Source organism: Ambystoma mexicanum, chromosome 9, assembly GCF_040938575.1.
Source record: "Ambystoma mexicanum isolate Mex_15411 chromosome 9, UKY_AmexF1_1, whole genome shotgun sequence".
In the NCBI taxonomy this organism is placed as follows: Eukaryota; Metazoa; Chordata; class Amphibia; order Caudata; family Ambystomatidae; genus Ambystoma; species Ambystoma mexicanum.
The window spans coordinates 1,109,996,959-1,110,023,255 of NC_090931.1; the positions used below are offsets into that span (position 1 = coordinate 1,109,996,959).

Genomic DNA, 26,297 nt, shown 5'->3' on the forward strand with positions numbered 1-26,297 from the left:
ATGCGCTATAGCGTAGTGGACGATAAGGCAGGACGTTCCCAAATACATGTGACTTCACTACACAAGGAATCCGGGCAGGAGCACAGTGGATTTTGAAGGCTGCATTACGCACAGACTCAATGGAAATGTCGAATGTTATGTGAGTGAATATTCAGGCGTTTTCATTACGGGATGAGGGAATGATGAATGGATGCATGGAAAGATGATTTAATTGGGAGTCTGCCATGTACATGGCTATTTGGAATCTATCCCCTTCCCCTGCGCTATGTGATGCAAGGCTGCCATAGTGGGACCATCATCTGTCTGCCCTTGTTGAACCCTCCCTGTCTCGACGCGCCTTCAATCACTTGAGTCTATGCACGTTGATGATCCCATCTGATGGATCCTGTTCTGACAGGCACATGCACACAGACACTCGTTTGAAATAGTGTATTCACCTCGATTTGTGTCGTTATGATTCGCAAGTGATTTTTGGGTGCAATTGATCCTTATGAGTGGGCTAGCATGCATATGGTTGTAGGTTTGGTGTGTTGAATGTAGTGAGTAATACATATGAAGTTCGGATGCCCATACTATCTTTTTTTTCATTTGGGTGACAGGTATCTCCTCCCCTTCTGCCGCTGCCATCTGTACGCCACTCCTGCAGATGGCTTCTACAGTCGACACCTGCAGCTTCGAGTTAATCAGTGGAGCACCATTACGATCTTATGGGACGATCGCCAATGGCCCACATGCCCTTACGCAGTACTAGTGGCTAGGTGCAGCATACCTAGCTTCCAGCTGGACTAGTGCCTACTTCATGGGACGGGCCTGCGGTCCTAGGCGCTTCCATGTTGCCTTTTTGGACGTGGATGTAGCCCCTGTGTGCCATGAAGGTACAGGGCGTCACACATGGGGAAGCTGGTCATTTATTGCGGAGTAATGCTGATCATTTGTGAGTTTATGCTCAAATGGCTGTATGGGCTTGGTGATTTTGATGTGCATTAAATTTATATTCAGATATTAACCGTGTAGCGTTATTCTTTGCTAGTAATGTGGCATATTCCGATTTGTGGCGCGATGTGTTGTGAGGTGTTCTGCATTGGGTTCCGGCTTCTGGGTACAGTTGTGTGGTACGTGCTTATGCTGATGGTTGGTTTGACTACTGGCATGTGTACAGGGCTGGTGCAGTCTCCCTCAGGTTACTGCTTTGACTGTTGGTTTACACTGGTGGCAAGCGATGGGGGACTGTTGTTGTTTTGTGTCATGGCATTTTCAGTTCATTTTGGTGTACTTGCACCTTCAGATGCCTGTGCTGCATCAGTACGGCAATGGTGTGTTGCCAATTGTGGATGGCCACTCACAGGGCACTTGGGGCCCCTGCATGCATTGGTTCGTTGGCATGCATGGGTGACTTGTACATTTCACTGGTTGCATGGTGTGACTGCATTGCGCCTACGAGGAGTTGTGCAATGTGGCCAGGGAGTGGAGTACAGGCACTCAGTAGGGCCATTACGGTTGGTTCGCGATGCCGTAGTTCTCGCCATGGCGGAATGGTACTTTCCGCCATGCTTGATGGCGTTAGGTGAATGTCCGCTGGGGTCAGCATTCGCGTACCGTTGCGCCATGGCGGATATTGCGGTTTTGCACGGCGCGCGTGCGCGTACTTGGTGCAGTTAGCGTTGGCGTTCACTACGGTGTCGCTAATCGCATCGTACTTTACGGTGACGGGTCATGATCGCAACGGGCGGTATTCGATGGCGGTATTACATTTCCGCCATCGTTTTTCGTATTCCGCAAGGGTCGTAATGAGGGCCATTGACATTTGGGCTGCACTGGCTCCAGAACATCAACACTTTACTTTTGAGCACAGTTAAAACAATCTTGGCAACTGTAGCAAAGCAAGTAAATAAAGAGCAAGGTAAACAATAATCAAAGTAGAGAACTAATATGAAAGAAAGGAAGACGTTTAAAACATGATATTCCGTCCCACGACACTTTAAAAGTAGTTCCCTAGCTAGAAAAGATGTGCCCAGTGCCCTTGGAGTCCCACGTGCAATGCAAGACATATAGGAATCCTGGCAGGGTCATCATCTTGTAAAGTGCCGCTCTACCCATAAGCGTTACGGGAAGTAGCCAACAACCCATGCGAGACCCGAAAGAACATGGAATACATAGGTGGGATTTAACCCGTGATATGTGTTTGGAAACACTGACTGAGATCAATTTACCGCAGATAATGAATCGATACATGCCCTGATTTGAAGAAGGCACATGAGCGTGCCGAAACACGTGTAATCACAAAGGCCATCAATAAAGAATCTGAAGTACATACTTTCAAGTACTTTTTTGTGGCACATTGAGTCTGTGTGGAGAAAATCTGTTTATACTTTTCGCACGGAGTAGAGGGACTCTATGTCTCCGTTCTTTGCCACACGCATGCGACACCATGGTTGAATTACAAAGGAACTTCAGGGCGCGTTTGGTTTTTAAGTTGATTGGCCTCATTACAAATCGCCCGGTATGGAAACAACGGTGGCGGTAAACCCGCTGCCACCGTTGTTTCCATGCCGGGCGATCACAACTCCTGCAGGCGGGAGGTGATGTTCAGGTCTGACCTGGCGGGTTTAACACCGCCCGCCTGCAGGTGGACGAGGAAACACCGGCAGCATTACGAGATGCTGCCAGTGTTTCCATGATCCCCATTCCCATTGAGTCCATTCCCATTGAGTCCCATAGGACTCAATGGGAATGGGGATTAACACCATTCCGCCTCCGTGATTCCCGGAAAACCGGGGTTGTAATGCCCCGGTAATTCCGGGAATCACGGAGGCGGAATGGCAATACGAGTCCGGCGGTAACCAGGCGGTTTTACCGCTGCGTTTACCGCCGGACTCGTAATGAGGCCCGATATCTTTAAAAAGTTCCTAAGTCATAGACACATTGAAACTAGCGAGTCCCACTGGCAGAGGACCAGCTTTCCCCAGACGACTCTATGACTTCCGTGCCAGTGTAAATATGCAGGTCTCGCTCCCCTGTCCTCGTGTTACTATAGCTCTGCCCAGCCGCTGTCAAAGTAAAGCACCTTCCCCTTTACATTCCGCAGTGCCTCGGCACGTGCCGTAAACAATACCCACAGTTTGCCTTACATCTTTACATGAGAGCATTCACTGTTGCATTTGTGCCTGGCACACTTGTTCCCCTCCTTTCACCAGTCAGCACACTCCCTTCTTGAATGAATACACACTTTTGGTTTCGCCTTCTTTCTGATGACATGAAAACGGACCTCCGCCGCCATGTTCCTCCACCTGGACATAAGTAACCACGCACGTGACCATCACGTGCTTTGCAAAACAGAGAGGCTGCTTTGAAAGGGCTTGGAACTTTATCACAGACCTGACAAGTGCAATGTGAGTACTTCAGATAATGAATGATGTGTATCCGGCGATGGCTTGTACATTTTGTTGGACTGTCTTAATCCATAAATGGGAACAAAGTAAAGTGAAACGGTGCAAAAGCGTTGCTGTCAAAACACAACTGTAGTGAGAATATATGTGCTCCTTTTTTACCTTGTAGGCTTTCACAAATCGCACAAACACAGGGAAGAATACTGAAGGAGGCGTGGTCTTTGGATTTTCGCCAAAATACTTCACGGCATCATCGAAGGCATCCTGTAAGAGACACATGCATTAGTGGCACTGAATGGAAATGTGCAGGAATCGGATCATGCAAAACCTGCCTCCAGTGTTAACAGGAGTGGAACTAATTGCAGAGATAGCTTTGCAGAGATAGCCATGCAGGAGTGAAACTCTTTGCAGAGATAACCATGCAGGAGTGAAACTCTTTGCAGAGATAACCATGTAGGAGTGAAGTTCTTTGCAGAGATAGCCATGCAGGAGTAAAACTCTTTGCAGAGATAACCATGCAGGAGTGAGGCTCTTTGCAGAGATAGCCATGCAGGAGTGAAGCTCTTTGCAGAGATAACCATGTAGGAGTGAAGTTCTTTGCGGGGATAGCCATGCAGGAGTGAAACTCTTTGCAGAGATAACCATGCAGGGGTGAAACTCTTTGCAGAGATAACCATGCAGGAGTAAAACTCTTTGCAGAGATAGCCATGCAGGATGGAAACTCTTTGCTAACCATGCAGGAGTGAAACTCTTTGCAGACAACCACGCAGGAGAGAAACTCTTTGCAGAGATAGACATGCAGGGGGGAAACTCTTTGCAGAGATAGCCATGCAGGAGGGAAACTCTTTGCAGAGATAACCATGCAGGAGTGAAGCTCTTTGCAGAGATAGCCGTGCAGGAGTGAAACTCTTTGCAGAGATAACCATGCAGGACAGGAGTGAAGCTCTTTGCAGGGATAGCCATGCAGGAGTGAAACTCTTTGCAGAGATAACCATGCAGGAGTGAAGCTCTTTGCAGAGATAGCCATGCAGGAGTGAAACTCTTTGCAGAGATAGCCATGCAGGAGTGAAGCTCTTTGCAGAGATAGCCATGCAGGAGTGAAACTCTTTGCAGAGATAGCCATGCAGGAGTGAAACTCTTTGCAGAGATAGCCATGCAGGAGTGAAACTCTTTGCAGACATAACCACGCAGGAGAGAAACTATTTGCAGAGATAGCCATACAGGAGTGAAACTCTTTGCAGAGATAGACATGCAGGAGGGAAACTCTTTGCATAGATAGCCATGCAGGAGGGAAACTCTTTGCAGAGATAACCATACAGGAGGGAACGTCTTTGCAGAGATAGCTATGCAGGAGTGAAACTCTTTGCAGACATAACCACGCAGGAGAGAAACTATTTGCAGAGATAGCCATACAGGAGTGAAACTCTTTGCAGAGATAGCCATACAGGAGGGAACGTCTTTGCAGAGATAACCATGCAGGAGTGAAGCTCTTTGCAGAGATAGCCGTGCAGGAGTGAAACTCTTTGCAGAGATAACCATGCAGGACAGGAGTGAAGCTCTTTGCAGGGATAGCCATGCAGGAGTGAAACTCGTTGCAGAGATAACCATGCAGGAGTGAAGCTCTTTGCAGAGATAGCCATGCAGGAGTGAAACTCTTTGCAGAGATAGCCATGCAGGAGTGAAGCTCTTTGCAGAGATAGCCATGCAGGAGTGAAACTCTTTGCAGACATAACCACGCAGGAGAGAAACTATTTGCAGAGATAACCATGCAGGAGTGAAGCTCTTTGCAGAGATAGCCATGCAGGAGTGAAACTCTTTGCAGAGATAGCCATGCAGGAGTGAAGCTCTTTGCAGAGATAGCCATACAGGAGGGAACGTCTTTGCAGAGATAGCCATGCAGGAGTGAAACGCTTTGCAGAGATAACCATGCCTCTTCGCAATGCTCTTTGGCCTATCTATGATAGGCCAACTTGTCAGCCTAGCTGTACTCGATGTCAATTTATCTTGCATTTCCAGTCTCTAGCTTTATCCCTCACAGCCCAAAGTGGACACTGCTTTCCTCGGGCCATTGAGAATGCACCTCTCAGGAGGTGGTACACACTCCACTTATGCTTTGACATCCCCCACCCCCCTCATTAAGTAGTAATGCAAGGAGCGGGTTTTTCTAATGGGATTTCCTATGGGCTCTAGAGCTTATACCCCGTTCCGTCCCTACTTTTGAGTGGGCAGGAGAGGCGGGGAGCGAGGGGCTCAGCTCGTTAGTACGTCTGCAATGTGGGTGTGCAGGCCTCACTTCATGGCAATCCGAAAAGGGATGAGGTGGGAGTCCCTATACATGCGAGTGAAAGACAGACATGTGCAGGGCCTGAGACTAGAAGAGGCTTGCATCATTGTCTTCAGTTGCATGAGGCAAATCTGTCAAAGAGGCTTTATAGAAACGGGCATGCATCACCTGAAGACCCCCCCCCCCGCCCCCGCTGAGGCCAGGCATACGCTTATGAAGGGGTGCGCTGAACGTAAATCGGAGCCCTCTGGATCCATTCGCTTCGTGGACCGACAGCCAATAACTAAACCCCACACAGTTCCACAGATAAGAATTGGAAGGGTTAAGCTACCCCCATCTCTATTTGTTGTCATTCTCCTCTGAAATAGCACCGGGCTTGGAGCCCCCAAATGATGGCAGCCGCAGGATCGTCTGCCCACACCTTTCTGGAGCTCACCCTGCCCGGAATCAGTAGCGCCAGTCGACGTTCCTCTGCGATGGTCGCCCGGGCCACAATGCTCCTGCAGGAGCCGTGCCTGCAGGCCAATCGCAAGCCTGCAGCGATGAGCGCCAAAATAGGGTGTGATTAAAGCATGAAAAGCTGAGGAAAGATCTGAGTTTGGCTTGTGAGAAGGCCCCCTCCTGGATATGGGCAGGGGAAGCCACAGGTGTTCACGTGCCAGTGCCATGGCTTTGGGCACAATGGATGCACTTTAATGCACACTCACATCAATCTGTGGTTTTCTTCGTCTCTTCAGAACAGCGTTCCATGAACTCAAGATTGGGGGGATATGTTGGGGACCCCATAATATTCCTTTGCCATTCGGACCTCAGGTCGTCTACTGCATTCACAGGGGAGATGAGGCCCACATCTGCACCCCTAAACCTGTACTGGTGTCTCTGTAGAACAGTGAGAGGTGGCAGTGCTGTACGACAGACACAGACAGGTGGGGTTTGTAGTGTGCACACTGCACCTTTATCACCACATACAATCACTGATGCAATGGGTCTGCCATATATACAATAGATTAGACATATGGAAGTCACATGGATCACTTATTCTCATCGCAAACATTATTTATGACAAACATAGAATGCAGAACGCCCCATTCATTTGTCAAAGAAAGGCAAGCACCCTGCGCCACACACACCCCCACACAGAAGCCTGTTTAAGAGCAGACATGGACGGGTCCTGATGTGAGCAAATGAGAAGGGGAAGGGACCGTCTGCTTGGCGGCTTTGCAACTGCACTCTACCTTCTCATTTGGTTCTCAGCAGAAACGTAAAGGAAACTTCTGAATGTACAATGAGGTCTCAGCAACATCCATATGGAAGTAGACACAGAGGTTATTAACAACAAAACAAAAGAGGCTTCATGCTCACACCCAAGAGAAACAATGAGGAGGACAAGAGCCCTGTGGGACGTTGGAGACAGAGTCATTATAAAATGGTGCTTCTTCAAAACATGGCCAGTCCCCTTCTGGACACAACCATCATCCACTTATCTTATCAAGGGACACACCATTGTTCCCATTTAGTAAAGAGTGACCCCTTAAGGATCTTACATGTCACAATATCTACCTTTGCCCCCTTTCCCGAAGATTAACAGCAACCATCACCTAGTCTACCACTCCAGGGCTGACGACCTCTAACTCTATTCATGAACAAGAAAATACTGTAACAAGCCATGGGCAATTAAATAAGCCATTCCCTACTGGATATTAAGAGGTTTTCAAATGAAACTCAACAGAAGCAAAATAGAACTTCTATTCATCAAAACCAAATTCGCCCAAAAGCTCCACCAGTCATTGTAGGTCCGCGCATTACCCTCAACACCAAATGAAAGGACGAGGAGTTGTCCTTGATGCCCAAACTCGTTCCATAGTCAGAACATCCCACCATTACCTTTGCCTGCTCAGATGCACAGTGCTTTTCCGCACCACTGTGAACTGTCCAGTTACAGTGGAAAGCACCATCAACTGCAGATTCCACCACACAAACCCTCTCATTTGGACTAGCCAACTATCCTGTTTCCTGTCTTCAGGTGGTGCAGAACATGGCTCACTGACTATTAGCATGGAAAAGCCCCGGAAACAAGTTTCCAAGACCATCCTGCCTCAAATATAATGACATCAGCTGACCATCCCCAACTAACTTAACAACAACACCACACACCAGGATGCTCCCTACTTTCCCCCAACTCAAACCCTCCTGTTATGCCTAAATCCCATTGCAGCTTAAAAGGAAGCACATGTTTCGCAGTACAAGTACCATGGCTATGGCACACACACGCACTTTCACAATCCACAAAGAAGTCAACTATCCAGTATAGAGAAAAAAGCAGCTAAAAAGCCAACATTCTATCAACTTGCTCATGGACTCACTTTTTAAACGTGTAGTATGTATACAAGAAATTCAATGCATCAGCTGGATCTATTGATAGCACAGAATAAAAATGTAATATGTTTAGTATATAGACTCTTTTACTGTTATATGTGTGAAAATGTTGCTTTTTTAGTTTTATATGAGGTGTGAAAAGTTTGGTAAACTAAGTCGCACAGATAAATAAAATAAAAAAGCCAACATGTATGTTCCTTGTTTCATACCCAATCCTCATAACAGTATGTGTCTTGAGGCGGGGCTACACAAGAACATTTATTTATTTAATTAAGGTTGCTCTTGCTTGTATACTGTGATCAGAGAGTCATCTACAAAGACGGTGATTTATAAACAGGCCTACATGGGGTCATGAAAATGTCCCAAGAACCTCCAACAATACTCGGAGAGGTCTAGTTGTGGTTTTCTGCATAGTTTCACGCTTTCTTTTTTTACACTGGTCGGTCTTCTGCCAGAATCTGGGGCTTAGTAAATACCTGGGATATTTTTGCATCATCCTGTAACTTCTTCAATTTCCCTTCATTCGTGTGAATGAACTCCTTCAGCATAACGTTATGGTCATGCATGGTGTACTCTCGCTTCGTCAGGTCCATCCCTCTCTGGAGCTCCTTCACATCCAAGAGGACATTTTCAAGAGACACTAAAGACAACGAACATATGCAGAGAATGAACATAACATTGCATGTACCAGAAACGCAAGCCTGAAGAAGTGTCTCATTTCGCTGCAGTGCATCTTGGTAATATCTGAAGCATGCAAGTAACTGGATGCAAACTCATAGGGAATCCAAACCAACTCTACACATACATAGGGAATCCAAACCAACTCTACACACACATAGGGAATCCAAACCAACTCTACACATACATAGGGAATCCAAACCAACTCTACACATACATGGGGAATCCAAACCAACTCTACACACACACATAGGGAATCCAAACCAACACTACACATACATAGGGAATCCAAACCAACTCTACACACACATAGGGAATCCAAACCAACTCTACACATACATAGGGAATCCAAACCAACTCTACACACACATAGGGAATCCAAACCAACTCTACACATACATAGGGAATCCAAACCAACTCTACACATACATGGGGAATCCAAACCAACTCTACACACACATAGGGAATCCAAACCAACACTACACATACATATGGAATCCAAACCAACTCTACACATAGATAGACAATCCAAACCAACTACACACACATAGGGAAGCCAACCCGTTTTTTTGGAAAACTCAAATACTTTGACCTTCCCAAAAAGATCTATCTTGATATCGAAGTGTTCTCATCTGTACCACACGGCCTTGGTGTACTCATGTTTACCAAAGTTTCATTGTACTTAAGAGGTTGCTTTAGCATGCATGGTATGAGGGGAAACTCCTCCTGGGTATTCAACTGCGTCAGAAGCAAAGGAAGCCTTGACAGGCAAGTTTATCAAAACCTGTGGCCGTGGCAGACGCCGGCCGGTCCCGCCCACAGCTCCCCTTCCTGTATCCAGGTTCCATAGGCAGATTGCTGCAAGATTGGGGTGCTGACGGTGGTACAGTGGCAAACGCCAGAAGGTATGAGGTCCTGCAGAGATTCCACAGAACCCCAGAGCATACCCCAATTCCAAAGCGTGCTCACTAGTTATGCCACATCATTTTGCAAGGAAGATCTCAAAGGGCACTTCAGCACACAAGGTACAAGGGCAGAGCATGGCAGAGTTAAAATATGTCATTCAAATCTCATTCATGCATTATGTCCTATTTGCTCCTGCTGTCTTGAGTGTGTATCGCAGCGGAAACAAAACGGAGACCGATCAAGCATGGAGAACGTATAGTATGTGTACATTACAGAAAAGGCATGCATCTCAAGGCCTGCAGGACGGATGCCCGTGCAGGAGTGTGCAGCTCACATGTTAGTATCGCAGACTTCAGTTATTTCAGAGGCCGGTTATTATGAGCCGTCTGTTGAAGTTTGGAGGGTTATGGTTACGACTTATGCAATGAGTCCTCATTCCTTGAGAGACTGAATCTTAACAGTGGCCTCCATACAAAATACACCCTCTCAACACAAGCCCACCAGACAGGAGAGACGCAGGTTACTTATCTGAAATAGTAACTTTGCAGCTGCATGCCCACTCAAGTCACACATCTTACCTGCTAATTTCCTTCCCCTGATACTTCAACAACAGACATTTTGGAGGGTTTTGAAACTCACCCTTCGTTTTAGGACTACTACGACTACAGGTCCTTGAATTGATATTCATGAAGTTTAATGACTTGCCGAAACAGTTCCAACAGTGCTCTGAAACAGCTCCAACAGTGCTCCCATCAGTCTCCTGGCAACCACAGTGAACTCTCACCTTCTGGTTAGAGTCCTATTTGTTTGTGTGTTTTCGCTAAACCTTTCAAAACGGTTTTTCGTGTTTCCACAGATTTCTTTTTGAAAGCATGCACTTTGGTCCTGCACTTTTGGTCGACCTGAATTCGACCTGTTTTTTTTTATATTAATGGGGGGTACACTCCAATCACACCACACCTCCACCCACCTATCCCCACACAAAAATATATATGGATAGGCATATGTGACTGGTTGATTTCGACCAAAAGCGCACAATCAAAGTGTAGACTTTCAAGAGAAAGTTTTTTAAAACAAGGAATAGGTTTTTACATTTTTTAATCTTTGGTATTCTAATAATAATCATTACTGACTTTTTTTTTTATAAGAAGTGAAAGTGCCGCTTGAATTTCCCTAGGGCCTGCTGATGATCATCTTTGCAAATACCTCCCGTGAAGTCTCTTTCCTTCCTGGCAAAGCATGCTCTTGCTGCGGGTCCTGCCAGTCCTGCGGTGTAGAGTCCAGATAGGTGCATTCTATCAATTCAGTGGCAACGCTACTAAACTGAGCGTACTTGCGTTGGCATGACCCATCGCTCCACCAGTCTGGTCAGTACATGGATAAGGCATGCAGGCAGTTTCTTGATTGGATACACTCACATCTCTAGGAGTTATGGGAACCAGGTCAGTCTTTCCCATGCAGCTGGAATCATTATCGCAACCACAGACAATCGAATGAACCGTCAGTGGGAACCGCGGGCAGGGTGGACATCAACACTGCATTCATACGAAGACCTCTATTGTAGCAACTTGCAACTTTCTCTAGTTGCACAGCGATTTTGCTCCGGGGAAGCCCCATTTTTAGAGCCGTCCTGTTCCCCAATAACTGGTTGAATGAATTTGGGGGTGGCAGGGGTGTCCCCCATGTTCAACGTAATAATGTCTCTGCAAAAAAACAGCGACATTTTTGTCAGGAGCTAGTTTTGCGTGGAAATTATTACATGGACCCCTCTGAGAGCTTGTTCATTTTTATTTTAGAGATTTGAAGTTTGCCAAATCGCATCACAATCGTTTCAAAGCACTGATTTGCTCTCATTATTTGTTTGATAAAGTTACAGTGTCGGCCAGCAGTCCTGTCTCTAGAATTAACTTTCTTGCTCCTGAAGCGTCAGGGATTCTGCAAAACCTCACTTCACTGCAGGGCAGATACCGACAATTCCCACTGTACTTCGATTCAGGAAAGGTTGCAATCATTACCTCTATCTTCCTCTTCCTCGTCACAGTCAGGCGGTGTTGCTAGATCTGGAAAAGATCCGGAGCTGAGCTAATGTCGGGACTCGGGGCTAGCTATAGCCCTTTGGTTGTAGCCCCTGAGCTTCTATACAGCGATACAACCAAAAGACCCGGGGCTTTAGCCCCCTCAGCCCCCACACCCCAAGCAACGCCTCTGGTCACAGTCCTCTATGAAGGACGATCCACGCAGTGATAGAACAGATTCCCCAAAATTCCCTTTAACACCTGCCCCATCCTTATCCAGAACCTCACCGATGTGAGGTCAAAGCTGTTGCCTGAGTCAGTTTCCGCGGGGCAGCTGCCATCTGTGTGGGCTCGATGCGATGGGAACCTCAGTGCCATGATGCTCTAACCTGTTGTTCAGAGGCTGGAGGGACTCAGCCCAGGGTACGCCCTGGTGGTGCCCTGCCCTTTTGTGGATGCCTTTCCACCTCGAAGAATCCTTCTTTAAGGCTCAGCATCTGTCTCCCTTCAGTGTTGCTTAATTATTTTTTATAACAAGTTTCATGCCGGACTCCAGCCTCTAAGCGCAGGGTTGGGAACAGGAATCGAACCCACGCTGCTCAGAGCTGTCTTGTTTCCAGGACAAGCACCTGAGCTGTCCTCCCGGCCAATGCTGGAAACTCCACGCCTACTGTGCTGACGCTCTCTTAGAAGCCACCCATCCACGTAGAATCCACTGGCCCTATGGACAGAGCCTCTCTGCCGCTTTGCTGTACTAGGAGTGGCGTGTCGCTGTGCTGCATCCTCTCTGTTTCTTCTCGTCTTTCATCGCCATTGAGCAGCTGCTCTCCATCTGTCTTTCATCGCCCTGTGCAGCTGCTCTCCATCTGTCTTTCATCGCCCTGTGCAGCTGCTCTCCATCGTGAGACCATTCCTGCTGCCTTTGCTGACCCTTTGTCTCCACCTGAGCTGCCTCTGACCTGCTTGCTGCGTCTCTTCAGTGCTCCTTTTCTTCTGCTGCTGCTGCTGCTCCAGTGCCACCCTCTTCTTGGGTCATATGGAGTGGGTCTCTCTTCATTGGGATCCTGCTTTCTTGGGTCCATCTTCACCTAGGTCACTGCTCACGCTGACTGGGGACCCCACCAGTCGACCTGCAAGATCCAATCTGAATCTCATTTATGCACCCACACTTCCCGGGCGGTTTCCGCCACTGCCACTGCATGGGGTCACTCTCCTTGGGTCCTATGACCTCGATGCCATTGCTGGTGCAAGTACATGAAGCATGTCTACTGCGTCCACCTGAACACGACTGGTTGTGGGCGGTGGGGAGATCGCTTTCACTCCTTAGCTAGATGGGGGCCGCCACCTCTGCATCTATAGCAAGTGAGTGCTATATACATATATTTCACTATAAATGCCAAAGACCTATTTGGTTTACGCCGTTAGACAGTCACTGTCACTTTGCCCCCTTTGGGTCCAGGAATTTTTAGAGCAATCCTTGTATTTTTAAAACATTTCCCTGATTCACTGCCAATATTTTCCCTAGAAAGTAGATAACGTGCTTGAATGCTGCTCATAGTGATTTAATGGGCGAGAAGGCTCCTTTCGACACACTTTACTGTAATACGTTACTTTCAGTATACATTGTGTTGTGCATGTTGTTGGGTGCTTCTGTGAGACTAACTATACCTTACACCAGTTTTCTCCGCTAATAAGAGGGAAGGCAGGCAGCTCTGTCACGTGAGCATTTTGAGTGCTTTGGACTAACTTGGTGGACGCCCTATGGCACACACTACGGGATTGGTCTTTGAAGCCCTCTTGAGAGGTTTTAACCAAAGCCTCCATAGGTCGGCCTCTGCGTTTCCGACCTTGGTTGGGGCTCTCACCTCATTTTGTTCTATGATCAGCTCTTTGCAGGCCGACTGATGGGCTTTCCAGGTCCAGACCTTGACCGTATTCACACCTTGCCTTATGCTGCTCTCCTCTGTCAATGTATTTATTAACTAAATAACTCATTGGCCCTCATTACGACCCTGGCGGATTTCGCGGTGCTAAATGCACCGCGAAGCACGGCGGAAAGCCGTCGATAGCGCCATGGGGGTTGGCGGATTTACCACCCCATGCCGACCTTGGCGGAGCGGTAAATCCCCAATCCCCATTTTACCCTTCCCCATTCCCATTCTTGCCCCATAGGGTATAATGGGAGTGGGGAAGGAGTTAATTACGCCGCCGTAAAGTACGGCGGCGTAATTAACAACGAGGTCCCTTAGCGCCATGGTTTTCTCCGCCCGGCAAAACCAGGCGGAGAAAACCTCCATGGCGCTAAGGGAACTCGTAGTACGGCGGACGGGTCCGCCGCGATTAGCGCTGGCGGAAACCCACTCCGCCAGGGTCCTAATGAGGGCCATTGTGTGGTTTGACTCCTGCATCCACCAGCCAAAAGATGGAGTTAAAGGTCGACATTGGCCTGTGCTACTACTGGTGGACCAAGGGTACTCTGAAGTACTGACACCCTTCGGAACAGCCACGCTCCCCAACAACCTTGTGTGTTCCCAGATATCTTGTGCTTGAAAGAATGATTCTAATTCTATGAATCTTAGTTTGAAGTAAATTGTATAATTGTATTGTTTAGTGAGATCTAGGAGGTCAGCCGACATGTGTTTCGGCCTCAAAAGGTCTTTATCAATGCTAATACGTTTTGTTCTCACTGACCAAATTGTGTGGTGGTTCTTGATTGTTGGTTGTTGTGGATGCCTTCCACAGTTGATCCTGTTGGACTGTATTGGAGTATGCCCGGCTGGACAATAGATTTAATCAGCTGGCCCTTTATAATTCCATCCAGTTGGCAAGTGCAATCCAGAACCATTACAGCATTCGGTCAATCAGAACAAAACGTATTAGCCTTGATAAAGACCTTGTGAGGTCGAAAGACGTGTCGGCTGACCACCTAGATCACCCTAAACAATACAATTATACAATTTACTTTGAACTAAGATGTAAAGAATTCAAATTATTCTTTCAAGCGCAAGAAATCCGGGAACACACAAGTACTAATCCTTACAAGAGGTGTGGGCAAAACCTCCACGACCTATGATCGCGCTGCTCTGCAGTTCATATAATATATAGACAAACTCAGCAGATATTATCAAATGTGCAGCGCAAGTGGATTCCAAAGTGCTCTACACACCTGCAACCTGTCACATCTCATCTATTCACTACAATCCAGCAAGGGTCCAAATGTGTGATCGAGGGAGAAGTTTCATGCGGGAATGGGAGTGGCTCTCCGAAGGCCAGAACTGTAACACCTGCATAGCGAGCCATTCCTAATCATATCCTTCACCTTCCATTCTTCTAATAAAGAAGGCCTTTCATGTGCATTAGGTCTGGTGACAGCAATAATCACCAATGCCATCATGTGTGGTAGTACCTGATGCTGTTCATAACGTGTGGTAACATATGAGGACATTCATAATGGCTAGAATACCAAGCTGAAATTATGCAACATGTTGACGTTCCCACTCCCTAAATGTTTTTGAATGAGAGCTAGGACTGGACATGTGTTTGAAATCCACCAGAATGACACGACCACTCTCCATAATTAATTTGCTGCCTAATACTCTTGTCCCCCAAAGGCCAGGCTTCGGATGAGTGCCTGTCTCTTTCGAACCCTTTTGCAGATGGCTCAGTAGTGCTTCCTGTGCAATAGGGAGATGTATATAAACGTGCATGCATGACAGCATAGCATCTGCGAGCAAACGTGTTGATGTTCCTTTCGAACCAGCAGAGAGGCCAAGCTGAATACTGCAGGTTTGGGTGTCATTTGTGGGTTGCTATGGAGATCCTGCGGCGTGCAACCCCTGCAGATGCTTTGCAATCCCTGCAGAATAATCATTGGTGCTCATTTTCCAAGTCCCCATAATTTACGGCGAGGGAACCTGTTACATTTGCACTTTGGTGCAAACAGGCCAACTCTGCTTACATTTCAACACTTGCACTACGTAGTGCAAAAGGGAGGTGTAAAGTGGAGGCGTACTCTCCTTTACGCCTCCCTTTTGCACTCCAACATGCAACTGGAGTAAACGCTGCCTGCCATTTACGCATAGCAGGCAGTGTTTCCAATGGATTCCTATACCATCCACCTGCTTTTTGCTGGTTTAAAAGCAGGCGGATTTCATAGGAATCCACAGCAGTTACGTCAGCATGAAAATAACATGATGGTGTAAATGGTGGAGTAATTGTATGGCAGATCGGAGTGGGGGGGGGCAGAATCGTAAATTACAATCTGCACACCCCTCTCTGCCATACACCAATACAAATATGGCGTGGCATGAAATGCATGCGAACATTTATATGCAAGCACTTTATGCCTGCATTTCATGCCACGCCAGGAGGAGCATGAACTCCAAGGTGTCTATTAATTCACTGATCATTTCACTTTTTTGTGAAATTCTTCAATTGCTGGTTATTAAAATGCTGAGGGCTGAATGTATTAATAAAGACAGTTTTAAAAACCTACAATGGCTGCTATGAGGGCAGAGGCGGTGCTAGGTGGGGGAGGGGGGACTATAGCCCCAGGGCTTTAGAAATCCAAAATGTGTTGGTGCTGTGAAGCTAGGAATGCTGCTAAATGAGTTTTACTGTGTTTACGTATACAATGCCCAAAAACGTACATATATACGCCTGAATACGGGCATCGCTACCCAATTACACAGTATTCATGATTTACTTCGAGCTGCACAGACCCCTTGTATCCGGAAATCTGCTACGCAAGCACAAACAGGGAGCACGTACCTGCGGCGGCCTTCTCGACGTAGTGGAGCTCGTTGTAAAAGAGCGACACCTGCTGGTACTTATCTCGCACGACGTTGGATATGTAATGCAACAGGGTTTGTTTTCGATCCGTCGACTTTGTATCTAAAAGCTGCAAACGAGAGGGAATGGACATACATCTTTTAATCGTTGAATGACTTGTGCGAGTGTTTCAATACAGCAAAGGTGTGTTAAGACTGAACGTGTCTAATTAAATATTGTGTGTATAAAATATGAAACGAGCACAGCTAGCTTGTGTGGTGACATAAACAAGATGCGAATGCAAGCCACACAAGGGTGCATTTGAGGTTACCATAAATGGCCACAAAATAAACCCTTCTCAGTAATACAATTCCAGGCTAATACTTTAGGTTCTGGTCGTAGCCATCTCCCTATTGTTTCGGAAACCACTTCAGGTTGGAAGGAGACCCACAAGGGGGGTAACGGTAGGGCTCAATTTCCTAACGCTTCCCCTCTACCCCAATTAACAGTATGCAGATGCGTCACTGGGCCTTTCAGATCTGGTCCATGAGCTGTGATTATTGGGTACCAGCCTTGAGCCTCATTACTCCATCCTCTCGGGTTGAGTGTGTAGTCGTGGGTTGGATTTCTTCATGGTCTGTGTGGACTTGTCACAGTAAGGCTGGTTTCACAGGGTCTTCATTAGCTTCATTGCGCTCCCTCCCCGGCCGCTCACAAGTTATGTTATGTTACTTGGCATTTATATAGCGCCTTATGTATCATTGGTATGATCTCAAAGCGCTGGTAGGTTGAACGCCCTCGGGAACCGTAGTTCAAGTCCTTAGAGAGAGAGGGAGTAGATGGGTAGAGCGGTACGGCGGCCATGGAGGGACCGCCTTTCAGACAGTTCCTCTGCCAGCCTCAGGTGGCAGAGACCATTCACAGACTTGAATCCAGTGCCTCTGCGGCACCTCCCTTACCCCCCGCCCCCTAGTGTCTGGCGGGCCACACTACTCTGCATGCATTGTGCTCATCATTGCACCGCCTGGCCGCTCTGCCTGTATGCACCGATTGATTCAACGCATCTATCGATTCGCGTTGTTTTCCGTACCCGTGCACTCTCTTTCTATGCAGTGCTTTTAGCTTCCGCTCCTTCATGTTTCTACGTCTTGAATCAAGCATATTTTTTTTGTTGCCCTGGTCCTCCTGTGTGCGTTGCCACGGTTGGTGCTACAATAAGGCTATTCTGGATGACTGCTTAATGGCCAAACAGAAGAGGTGTACCAGGAGGTCCCATTGTAGTTGGTTATAACAGCATCAAATCATACCGCACAGTAAGGCGGGGCATGTGCAAAAGGGTGCTTTGCGTGGGGTGGCGCCTATACTGGCAACAGCTGTGTGTTGTATGCCTGTTATAGCATGCACTGCTTTTATGGCCAGTGGCAATGTCCTGCGCGTTTCCTCTGTACCTGTCACACTGAGGTCCTGCCAGCATGACACGCGGAATCATGTTGAGGATTGCATAAAGTAGCATAGATGCATCCCCTGATTATTGCCAAAGATGGCCATTTTGTAGCTACCTTCCAGTTGCCTGCATGAATATGGCAAGGACCCCCAGCTCACCAGAACAGAATGGGATTCATTTTCAATGTCCCCATAAATTGCATGGAGGAGACAGCCTACATTTGCACTTATTTGCAAACTGGTACCTTCCGTGCAATTTTTGTTAACAGTACAAAAAGAAGTACAAATAAACCTGTGTCAATGCAGACCTAATCCCCTGTACGCCTTTGTTTTTGAACTTTGCAGTGCCAACAGAGTAAAAGGAGCCTGCCGGTTACGCATGGCAGACAATATTTATACAGTGGGGTCCTGGAATCCGCCTGCTTTTTGCTGGTGTAAAAAGATGGAGGATTCCACAGGCATTCACAGCATTTACGCCAGAATAAACATGTCATGCTGGTGGAAATGCTGTAGAATTTGCATGGTGGAGACGTAAACTGATATTCCGTTCCATGCAAATGAAGGAAAATGTGGAGTAGAGAAAAATCCATGCATAAAATGTTTACACATGGATCTTCCACTATTCAACAATAAAAATGAGTTGCAATGAGTACATTCAACAGAAGTACCCACAACTGAGGGCCTTGGGATCCCATTGATCCAAAAATGCTAAACATTCGCTCAGGGAAATAGACAGCAAGTACTCTTCAAAACACTTGCACTGAGCAATGTCTTTACCCGACCGCTACCCTTTGTAATGCTTTCTGACCCACTGATGCTCTTTGGAAATATGTCCTGTGTGTTTGTGAGCACAATAGTAAAGCAATAAAGTACTCACACGTAATGCTAATTCACACCACTATTTAATTCCCCCACAAGGATACATTCCAACACCAAATCACCCGAATTTAGCAACCTAGAATTTTCTATACAATTATTTTGGGTTAGGAGGAGATGGCCTAGTTCTGGAGTGCTAATCTACAGTGCCGGGTCCAACTGTGGAAAGTGGAGATTGATTTGTTTGTGAATGCAAGTAATTCATGTTCCAGGTTGTAGACTGAAATGCTCTGCCCCATATGCTAGTATAGATAGAGACGTGGGGAACAAATATCCTGTCAATAAATAGCTTCTTTTTTGTACTTGTGCTATAATATTCATCATCGGTGTATTGGATGGAAACAGTATTAAAACCATTTTAACGGGATTCTAAGATGGCCGCTTGAGCAGAGAGGACACGAGTCTGGGAGCTCTGCTCACCTGGCGCTAAAAACAACAAAGCACCTACAAAAAACGACCAGGACTGCTAAAAACAAAACAAAAGTTGCGGGGGATCTGGGTGAAGGACCCCGACAGGAGATAAGGAGGTTCCCGAGGAGCGGGAAAGGCCTACAACTGTAGGTCCGGCATGTGGCAAGAGGCATCAGCAGAGGTGGCACGGCACAGGTAATACATAACAAGTGTCAGAGGAGACCTCAGGGAAGCGGAGCAGTGCTGGGGCAAACACATACCGGGGGACACCAAACAACACCGGTGAGGCAGCAGGGTCCCCGGGGCGAGAGGACCCAGCACGGAGTACAGATCATGAGGCACCCCGGCCAAGTAGCAGGACAGAGGTGGTAAAAAGCCCATGTTTACATGCGGCTTACAGGGAAGACAGCGGATCTCTCGGTGGGCCCGGGCTATCCACCAGATGACAGCCGGAGAAGAGGAGAGGTGGAAGACAGTAAACAGCTCGGGCGCATACCTCAACAGGGGAGGGGGCTTCACAGCTCAGAAAAGGTGAGGAGAACCGGATCATGCTGGACATAAACCAGCAATCCCAGAAAGTTATTATATAGATTTTATCTACCCTGCTAGGAAACACAAGAGTTTGTCCATCAAATACAGTATAAGCCCCCCAAGAAGGCCAAGAAGAACGGGGGCTGTGGAAAGCGGTAGCCACCTACATAAAAAATGAGGATGGAAGAAGCCAGATTCTGAATGAGTGATTTGATTCAGAGAAGGAGCCTAACCATGCGAACAGGGTGTCGTAATAGCTGGAGGGACAGGGGGCAAGCCCATAACAACTTCTGCCTCGGCTCGAATACCCGCTCAAGGCAAAACGGGGCAGTAAGGGGGAATAAGGGACTTCATACCCAGGGGCAACAATGTTAACTCGCTGTGGGCTCGTAAAAGAGCTTCAGATGCCGTGGAATAAAAATAAAGACGTGAAGGCCTCTGCCAATCCTCCTTGCAAGACTCGGGATGGTAGTCTGCAGAGGTGCTGTAGGCAAGAGAGGAGAGCAGGACACGCATGCCCTGTGAATCCGTCCAGAGAAGATCAAAAAGTGCCGCTAACACCCGACGTGGTGATAAGCAAAGAGCTAAAACAATGCTTCAATGACTTCTAAGAAAAACGAACAAAATCTTTTCAGTCCCAATTTGTGAGTATGACATCGGAACTGAAACAGTCACTGCAGGAAATAAGAGGGAATATTGCCAAATTAGAGAAGCGTACCAATTCTACAGAACATGTCTTGCAAGAACTAACAGATGATTCCAGGATGAAAGATGAGCTATTGGAGCACCTCTTCCGGTTATCCCAAAACCTGGAACTGCAATGCAAGGATCTCGAAAATCCATCAAGGAGGTCCAATATTCAAATTAAGAACTGATCAGACGTAATAGCAGACAAAGATCTGAAAGAAACCGTGCAACATCGCTCCAAAGACCTATTGAGAGATGACCATGATGAGGAGGTGCCTATAGAATGTATTCCCCAAGTGGGGCCTAAAAGAGGGGATCCTGGACCTAGAGCTAGAGACATGCTTGTACCCTAACCTCTTAAAGCCAAAAAGAGAAGATCCTCTTCGTGGCACACTCAATGGGAGCTATAAAGATCAATGGAAAGGAGGTCCTTTATTTCAGGATCCAGCGCAATTAACCCTATTAGAAAGAAGAGCAATGGGCACGGTGGTCAGAGCACTAGCCCGGAAGCAAATAAAAGATAAACAGAGATTTCCTTTTGGCCTACTGTTCACGTGGGAAGGCAAACAATACCGGATTGCGACCTGCAAAGAAGGGGCCCACATCCTACAATTGAAAGACGATGATCAGCCAGGCGTGGGCACAGATTCCCACAGTGCACCCCCCCTACAAGGAAACTGTGGGAGTGGACAAAAATAGCAAAATGCAGGAAAAGGGGCTTGATCCCATGAGGCACCCATTCGGCTTCCGGAGCGGGAGGCAGACAAGAAGAGAAGGGCCCGGGCCCAATGAAGGCTGCTCGAGGTCTTCAAGTTGGGCAGTGAGAAGCGTCAATCATGTACACCGAATTTGGGACATGAGGGGCAGTTTCCACAAGGATAAAGCGGAGAAGGGAAGTCAAGACGAGTGGCTGTCTGTCTGGATCAGCTCCCACTGGAGTGCCAGGGGACACTTATAATCTTAGGGTGGGTCTTAAGGTACAAACACCCTTTGTCTCTGAGATATATGGGCAGGGGTCAATTCCAAGGGAAAGATGCCCCTATGCTTAATAGGAACTTTGACTCGCCCCGGAGCATGTTATGTTTGGGTAGTTTGTTGGGAAAAAGGGGTTGGGGAGGTAGTTGGAGTAAGGTCAAGGGAGGGTAAGATGGGAAGAATCCAAAATAAGAGCCACAGGATGCATTTTTGGGAGAGGAGTGAAAGATTAGGATACCCATACAAAGACACCAAAAAGGTTGTGAAAGCAAAAACAAAAGGGCGATTGAAGGCTGAGGTAGGGGGGCAGAAGGGGACTCCTAATTCAAGCTCCTAACAAACAACATAAGGGGGTTGAACTTCCCAGTTAAAGGAAAGTAGAACACTGCTTATGCAGGGAAAACCCAGATATTGCGCTCCAAGACACACATATACAAAAACGTGACAAACACAAGCTAACATTGCCGGGATACCCACACTTATTCCAGGCCAATGCTGATGGAAAGACAGGGGGAGTTCTCATAGCCTGCGGAATATCCCAGACCTACAAATCCTTGAAATGCGAGGTGACAATGGGGGTAGGTTTTTGTTTGTAAAGATCCAAATAGGAACCTCTGCACTCACATTTGCCTCGGTATACGCACCCAACACTGGACAGGATGGCTTCATGAGGTCAGTTTTAGCAGACCTTGAGACTGTCACATCAGATGATATTTTGTTGATGGGGATCTTAACATGGCCTGGGAAAAACAAACAAGATTGCAGCGCCAACGTGTATCATGGGCAGGTGGCCCCATCGAAGGCACTGAAGCACAGAATAGAGCAGCTAGCCCATAGAGACACCTGGCGATCCATACACGGTGAGGCAAAGGGGTATACTTTGTATTTGCATGGCCACCAAACTCTCTCTCGCATTAATTACATATGGGCCTCTATGACATTGATAGGGAAAGTAGAGAAATATGATATATGCCCAATAAGCCTCTCAGAGCTATGAAAGATAAACACATTAAACACATGGAGATAGATTTAGCAGATAAACTCAAGGGGATCATGACAAGAATGGAAAATGATTCAAGTAATTCCATATGGTGGGAATTTAGGAATATTTGTGGCCAGCTAAAACTATTACATACAAGGAGGGCAGAAAAATCGTTTTTACACATGCAACAAAGATACTACGTCACAGCAAATAATGCAGATTGTCTCTTAGCGGCGCAGTTGAGAGGATAAAAAGAAGCTCAAACAATAGTAAAGATTAAAGATCATCTGGGTACGGAGGTAACAACAACAACGGACAGTATTGATCAATTTGCAAAATACTATTCAGCCCTAAATTCTTTGGTCTCTCCCCAGTCCGGAAGGACACATATCATACTTACAATGTATCCATCCCAGTAAAATAAGATGGATGGGGAGGGAACTGTTGGAAGCAGCCATTACACAGGAAGAAGTGTCCCGAGCAAACAAATGAATACCCCTCAATAAGGCTCCAGGCCCAGAGGGTTATCCAACAGTCGTCTATAAAACCTATAGGGCTACCATAGCCCCCAAATTGATAGCATCATTTAATTCCTTTAGAACAGACAGGGCGATCACCCCGACAATGGAAGAGGCAAATCTTATAGACCCATAGCTACGATCAATATTAATGCAGAATTGTATACCAATATCCTGGCAAACAGACTGGAGGAGAATCTCCCCAACCTGATAAACCCTGACCAATCAGGGTTTATACAAAAAAAAGGGAAAAGTTCGACAATATCAGACGTGTATGTCATCTAGTATAGAAGGTGACTAAAAAAGTCACCCAGCCCTTTTCCTAACACTTGAATGGTCATTCCTATTCCATGCAATGGAACAAATGGGTTTTGGCCTGCAGTTCCTACAAATGGTCCCAGCTAACTATGTTTCACCAACCATACGATTAACAACTGGCATCTTTCCCAACAAATAGCTTTTCGGCGGGGAACAAAGCAGGGTTGCCTTCTATCTATGCTTTTATTTGCATTATATTGAGAACCACTTGTAACGTACGTAAGAATAACAGACCAAATCAAAGGTATCTTATTTGGCGGGTAAGAGCACAAAGTGACGTCATTTGTGAATGATATGCTCCTCAAAATTACAGAACCAGACCTCTCACTTCCAGGGATCACTCAAGAGCTAGAAACATATGGGATAAATGCTGACCTTAAGATCAATAGCAGCAAATCAGAGATATTAACTCTAACACTCTGAGGTGAACAGCTTGCACGCACACGGTTGAACACCATGTTTAAAGGGGCAGAAAAACAAATAACAAAACTGGGTGTAAAGATAACGGACACATTAGAATCATTGTATGGAGCGAACTATAGCCTACTCGTAGAATCGGTCAAACAACAACCAAACAAATGAGGCCGGATGACCATATCTTGGCTGGGCAGCGTAACACCATTAAAATGGTAATCCTACCTGGAATACAATATTTTTTCCTAGCCCTCACAATTGCAATTCCTCATACATTTTTTAAATCTTTACATAAATTGAAGGAGGCATTGACCTGGCAGAATCATAAACAGGGGGTGCCTCTCAACACATTAATGGCACCATGACATAAAGGAGGTACTGCACTCCCAAACTTTAACATCTATTACTCTGCGGCACAACTAAGGGTGATTATGGAACCATAAGAAGGTCTGGTGTAGAATGAATATGGCGATAGTATGAAAATCCCTTGAAAAATTCCTTTGAGTACAAAGAACGGACAGGCCCAAAAACACACGCTTAAGTAAAACAACGGCAGTGGTGGACGACAAGTGGGACGCCCTATTGAAGCGGATTGGAATCACTCCATTTCCCTCTCCATTCACTCCACTCTTTCAGAAGCCTCAGTTCGGAACCGGTAGGGAACAAGGGACGTACACGAAGTGGAAAACGATAGGCTGTCGTAACATGCAGGACATGCTACTGGGCCAGGAGGTAAAGATGTTCGACAAGTGCAAAGAGGTTTCTGGAGAGGGAGAAATTAGTAATAGACCTGATTAATAAGGCAGCAGGCCACTAACTCCATTTTAAAAGTACATTACAGTAATAATAATAATTAGGCACTTATATAGCACTACGAACCCTCAGGTATCTGAGCGCTGCTTATTATTACCCACGGTGTGTGGTGCTCATTTATCGACCTCGGAAGGATGAAAGGCTGAGTTTGGCCCTGCCGGGATTCGAACCTGCGTCAGTAAATTCAGGAGATAAGAATTTATTATCAGCGTTCTATAAAATATTCTCAGACTCAGCCATCCAAACTGACTGGATACACATGACGCAGTGGGAAAATCATTGGGATTGGGGCACGTGATTGCACAAGATAGCTGGGATAGGCTTTGGAAGAATACACGCAACCTGGTGAGGGCGATACAAATCAGAGAATGTGGATTAAAGTAATGGTACAGTGGCATTACAGCGATTCCTCTGGGGTGTTGGAGAAGGTGGGGCGGTCAGGGATGGGGGGGAGGTGGGCTGGGCACATTTGGTGCTATTGTCCGAGGATAGTGCCATACTGGAATGCAGTGAACACTAGTATGTGGAAAGAGGTTTTTGGTTCATACATGAGGAGGGATACAGATGGAAGTATCTCAGGGATGTGCGATCCTGAGTTCGAATCACTGGCGAAACTACAGAGGAAGACCTACATGACTCTTACCCGAGCAGCATCATTGTTCTTAGCAGAAAGATGGAAACAGAAGGACCCTCCAGAAGAACAAGGCTGGCTATCGAAAGTGTGGAACTTTGTAGTCCTGGAATGGGTAACTTACTCAATCCAGGGCGGACAAGCACGGTTTCGATTGGACTGGGGATTGGTGATGGCTTTCCACCACAATGATTTTAGAGAACCTCTGTACCCGCAGATTTACGTATCTTGGGGATCTCATGATCCTTGCCCCCCCCCCCGCCAACAGTCTTGATTAAGGCGTTACTTTGGATCCAGGGCGGGAAGGGCAGCGGGGAGGGGTGGGAAGGAGAAGGTTAAATGTTGAATTGTTTTGTTATTTAGGAAAATCAATAACAATATATTTTTTTAATTTAAATAACCATTTTAACAAAATAAAATGGCAATTAAGTTGTAGTTCCCTACAAGAAAGCAAGTCCAACACAATCCTACTCATGAACGGAGGCGAAGTAGTAAAGTTATACATTAGGTCTTTTGATGCATTGTTGACAAAAAAATGTACTCTTAAATTGGAAGATGCATATAAACAAAATTCCTTGCCTCAGGTTCCGAATATAAAAGTTTTAGCTTGAAAAACAGAACCTGGGCCGTAAATCAATGGGATTCGCAAAAGTGGAAGCCTTAATGCACCTGTGTTTCTTTTCTGCACAGTTTATCCGTAACTCAAAGCTTGTAAGCAGTAAAGAGCCAAGTGTACGGAGTACGCCATTCCTGTTTACTATGAATTACGCCATTCCTGTATACTACGAACGGTGCCATTCCTGTATACTACGAAATGTGCCATTCCCGTGTGCTATGCAATACACAATGCCCGTTTATTATCTTCAACATCTTGGACTTACCAGATCTAAACTTTGTAACTTGAAGCCATAAACTGCCCCTCTTTTGCTGCTGTTCATATAGTTGCCGAGGGCCAGGATGATCTGTAAGAGGGGACAAGGAAACGCATCATTGGAATAGCGCTTCTACTGCTGAGACTGTCTGCACAGGCGGAACGCACTGTTGCTTACAAGCACATGTTGTGGCGGATTTGCGTTGGGAAACTGACACTTACCTCAAGCATTTTCTTAAGTTTTTGAGATGATTTTATGGAAACCGATGCAGCTATAATGGCATGAAGTTGCTACAAAAAAAAAGAGATAATCATGGGTAAAAATAGCAGTATAAAGTTTCACAGATACGCCTTAAATACAAAAATAGAAAATACAGGTGTACCCAATTCCATTTAAAAGCGCCATGGGTCA

The 26,297-nt window shown here is 46.4% G+C and overlaps 1 protein-coding gene across 14 annotated transcripts in view; it reads right to left on the reverse strand.

Moving 5' to 3' along the window:
• Nucleotides 1-26,297, reverse strand: part of FMNL2 (formin like 2) — a 798,413-nt gene that overhangs the window by 40,018 nt on the left and 732,098 nt on the right. For all 14 annotated transcript variants that reach the window (XR_011274735.1, XM_069616442.1, XM_069616437.1 and 11 more), the window contains 5 exons: nt 26,108-26,176; nt 25,896-25,976; nt 16,416-16,545; nt 8,523-8,686; nt 3,549-3,650 (listed from right to left, as the gene is read on the reverse strand). Coding sequence is in view for 13 of the 14 variants with exons in the window: in XM_069616442.1 (XP_069472543.1) it covers nt 3,549-3,650; nt 8,523-8,686; nt 16,416-16,545; nt 25,896-25,976; nt 26,108-26,176 (546 nt within the window). In the remaining variant the exon portion in view is untranslated. The remainder of the gene's footprint in view (nt 1-3,548; nt 3,651-8,522; nt 8,687-16,415; nt 16,546-25,895; nt 25,977-26,107; nt 26,177-26,297) is intronic.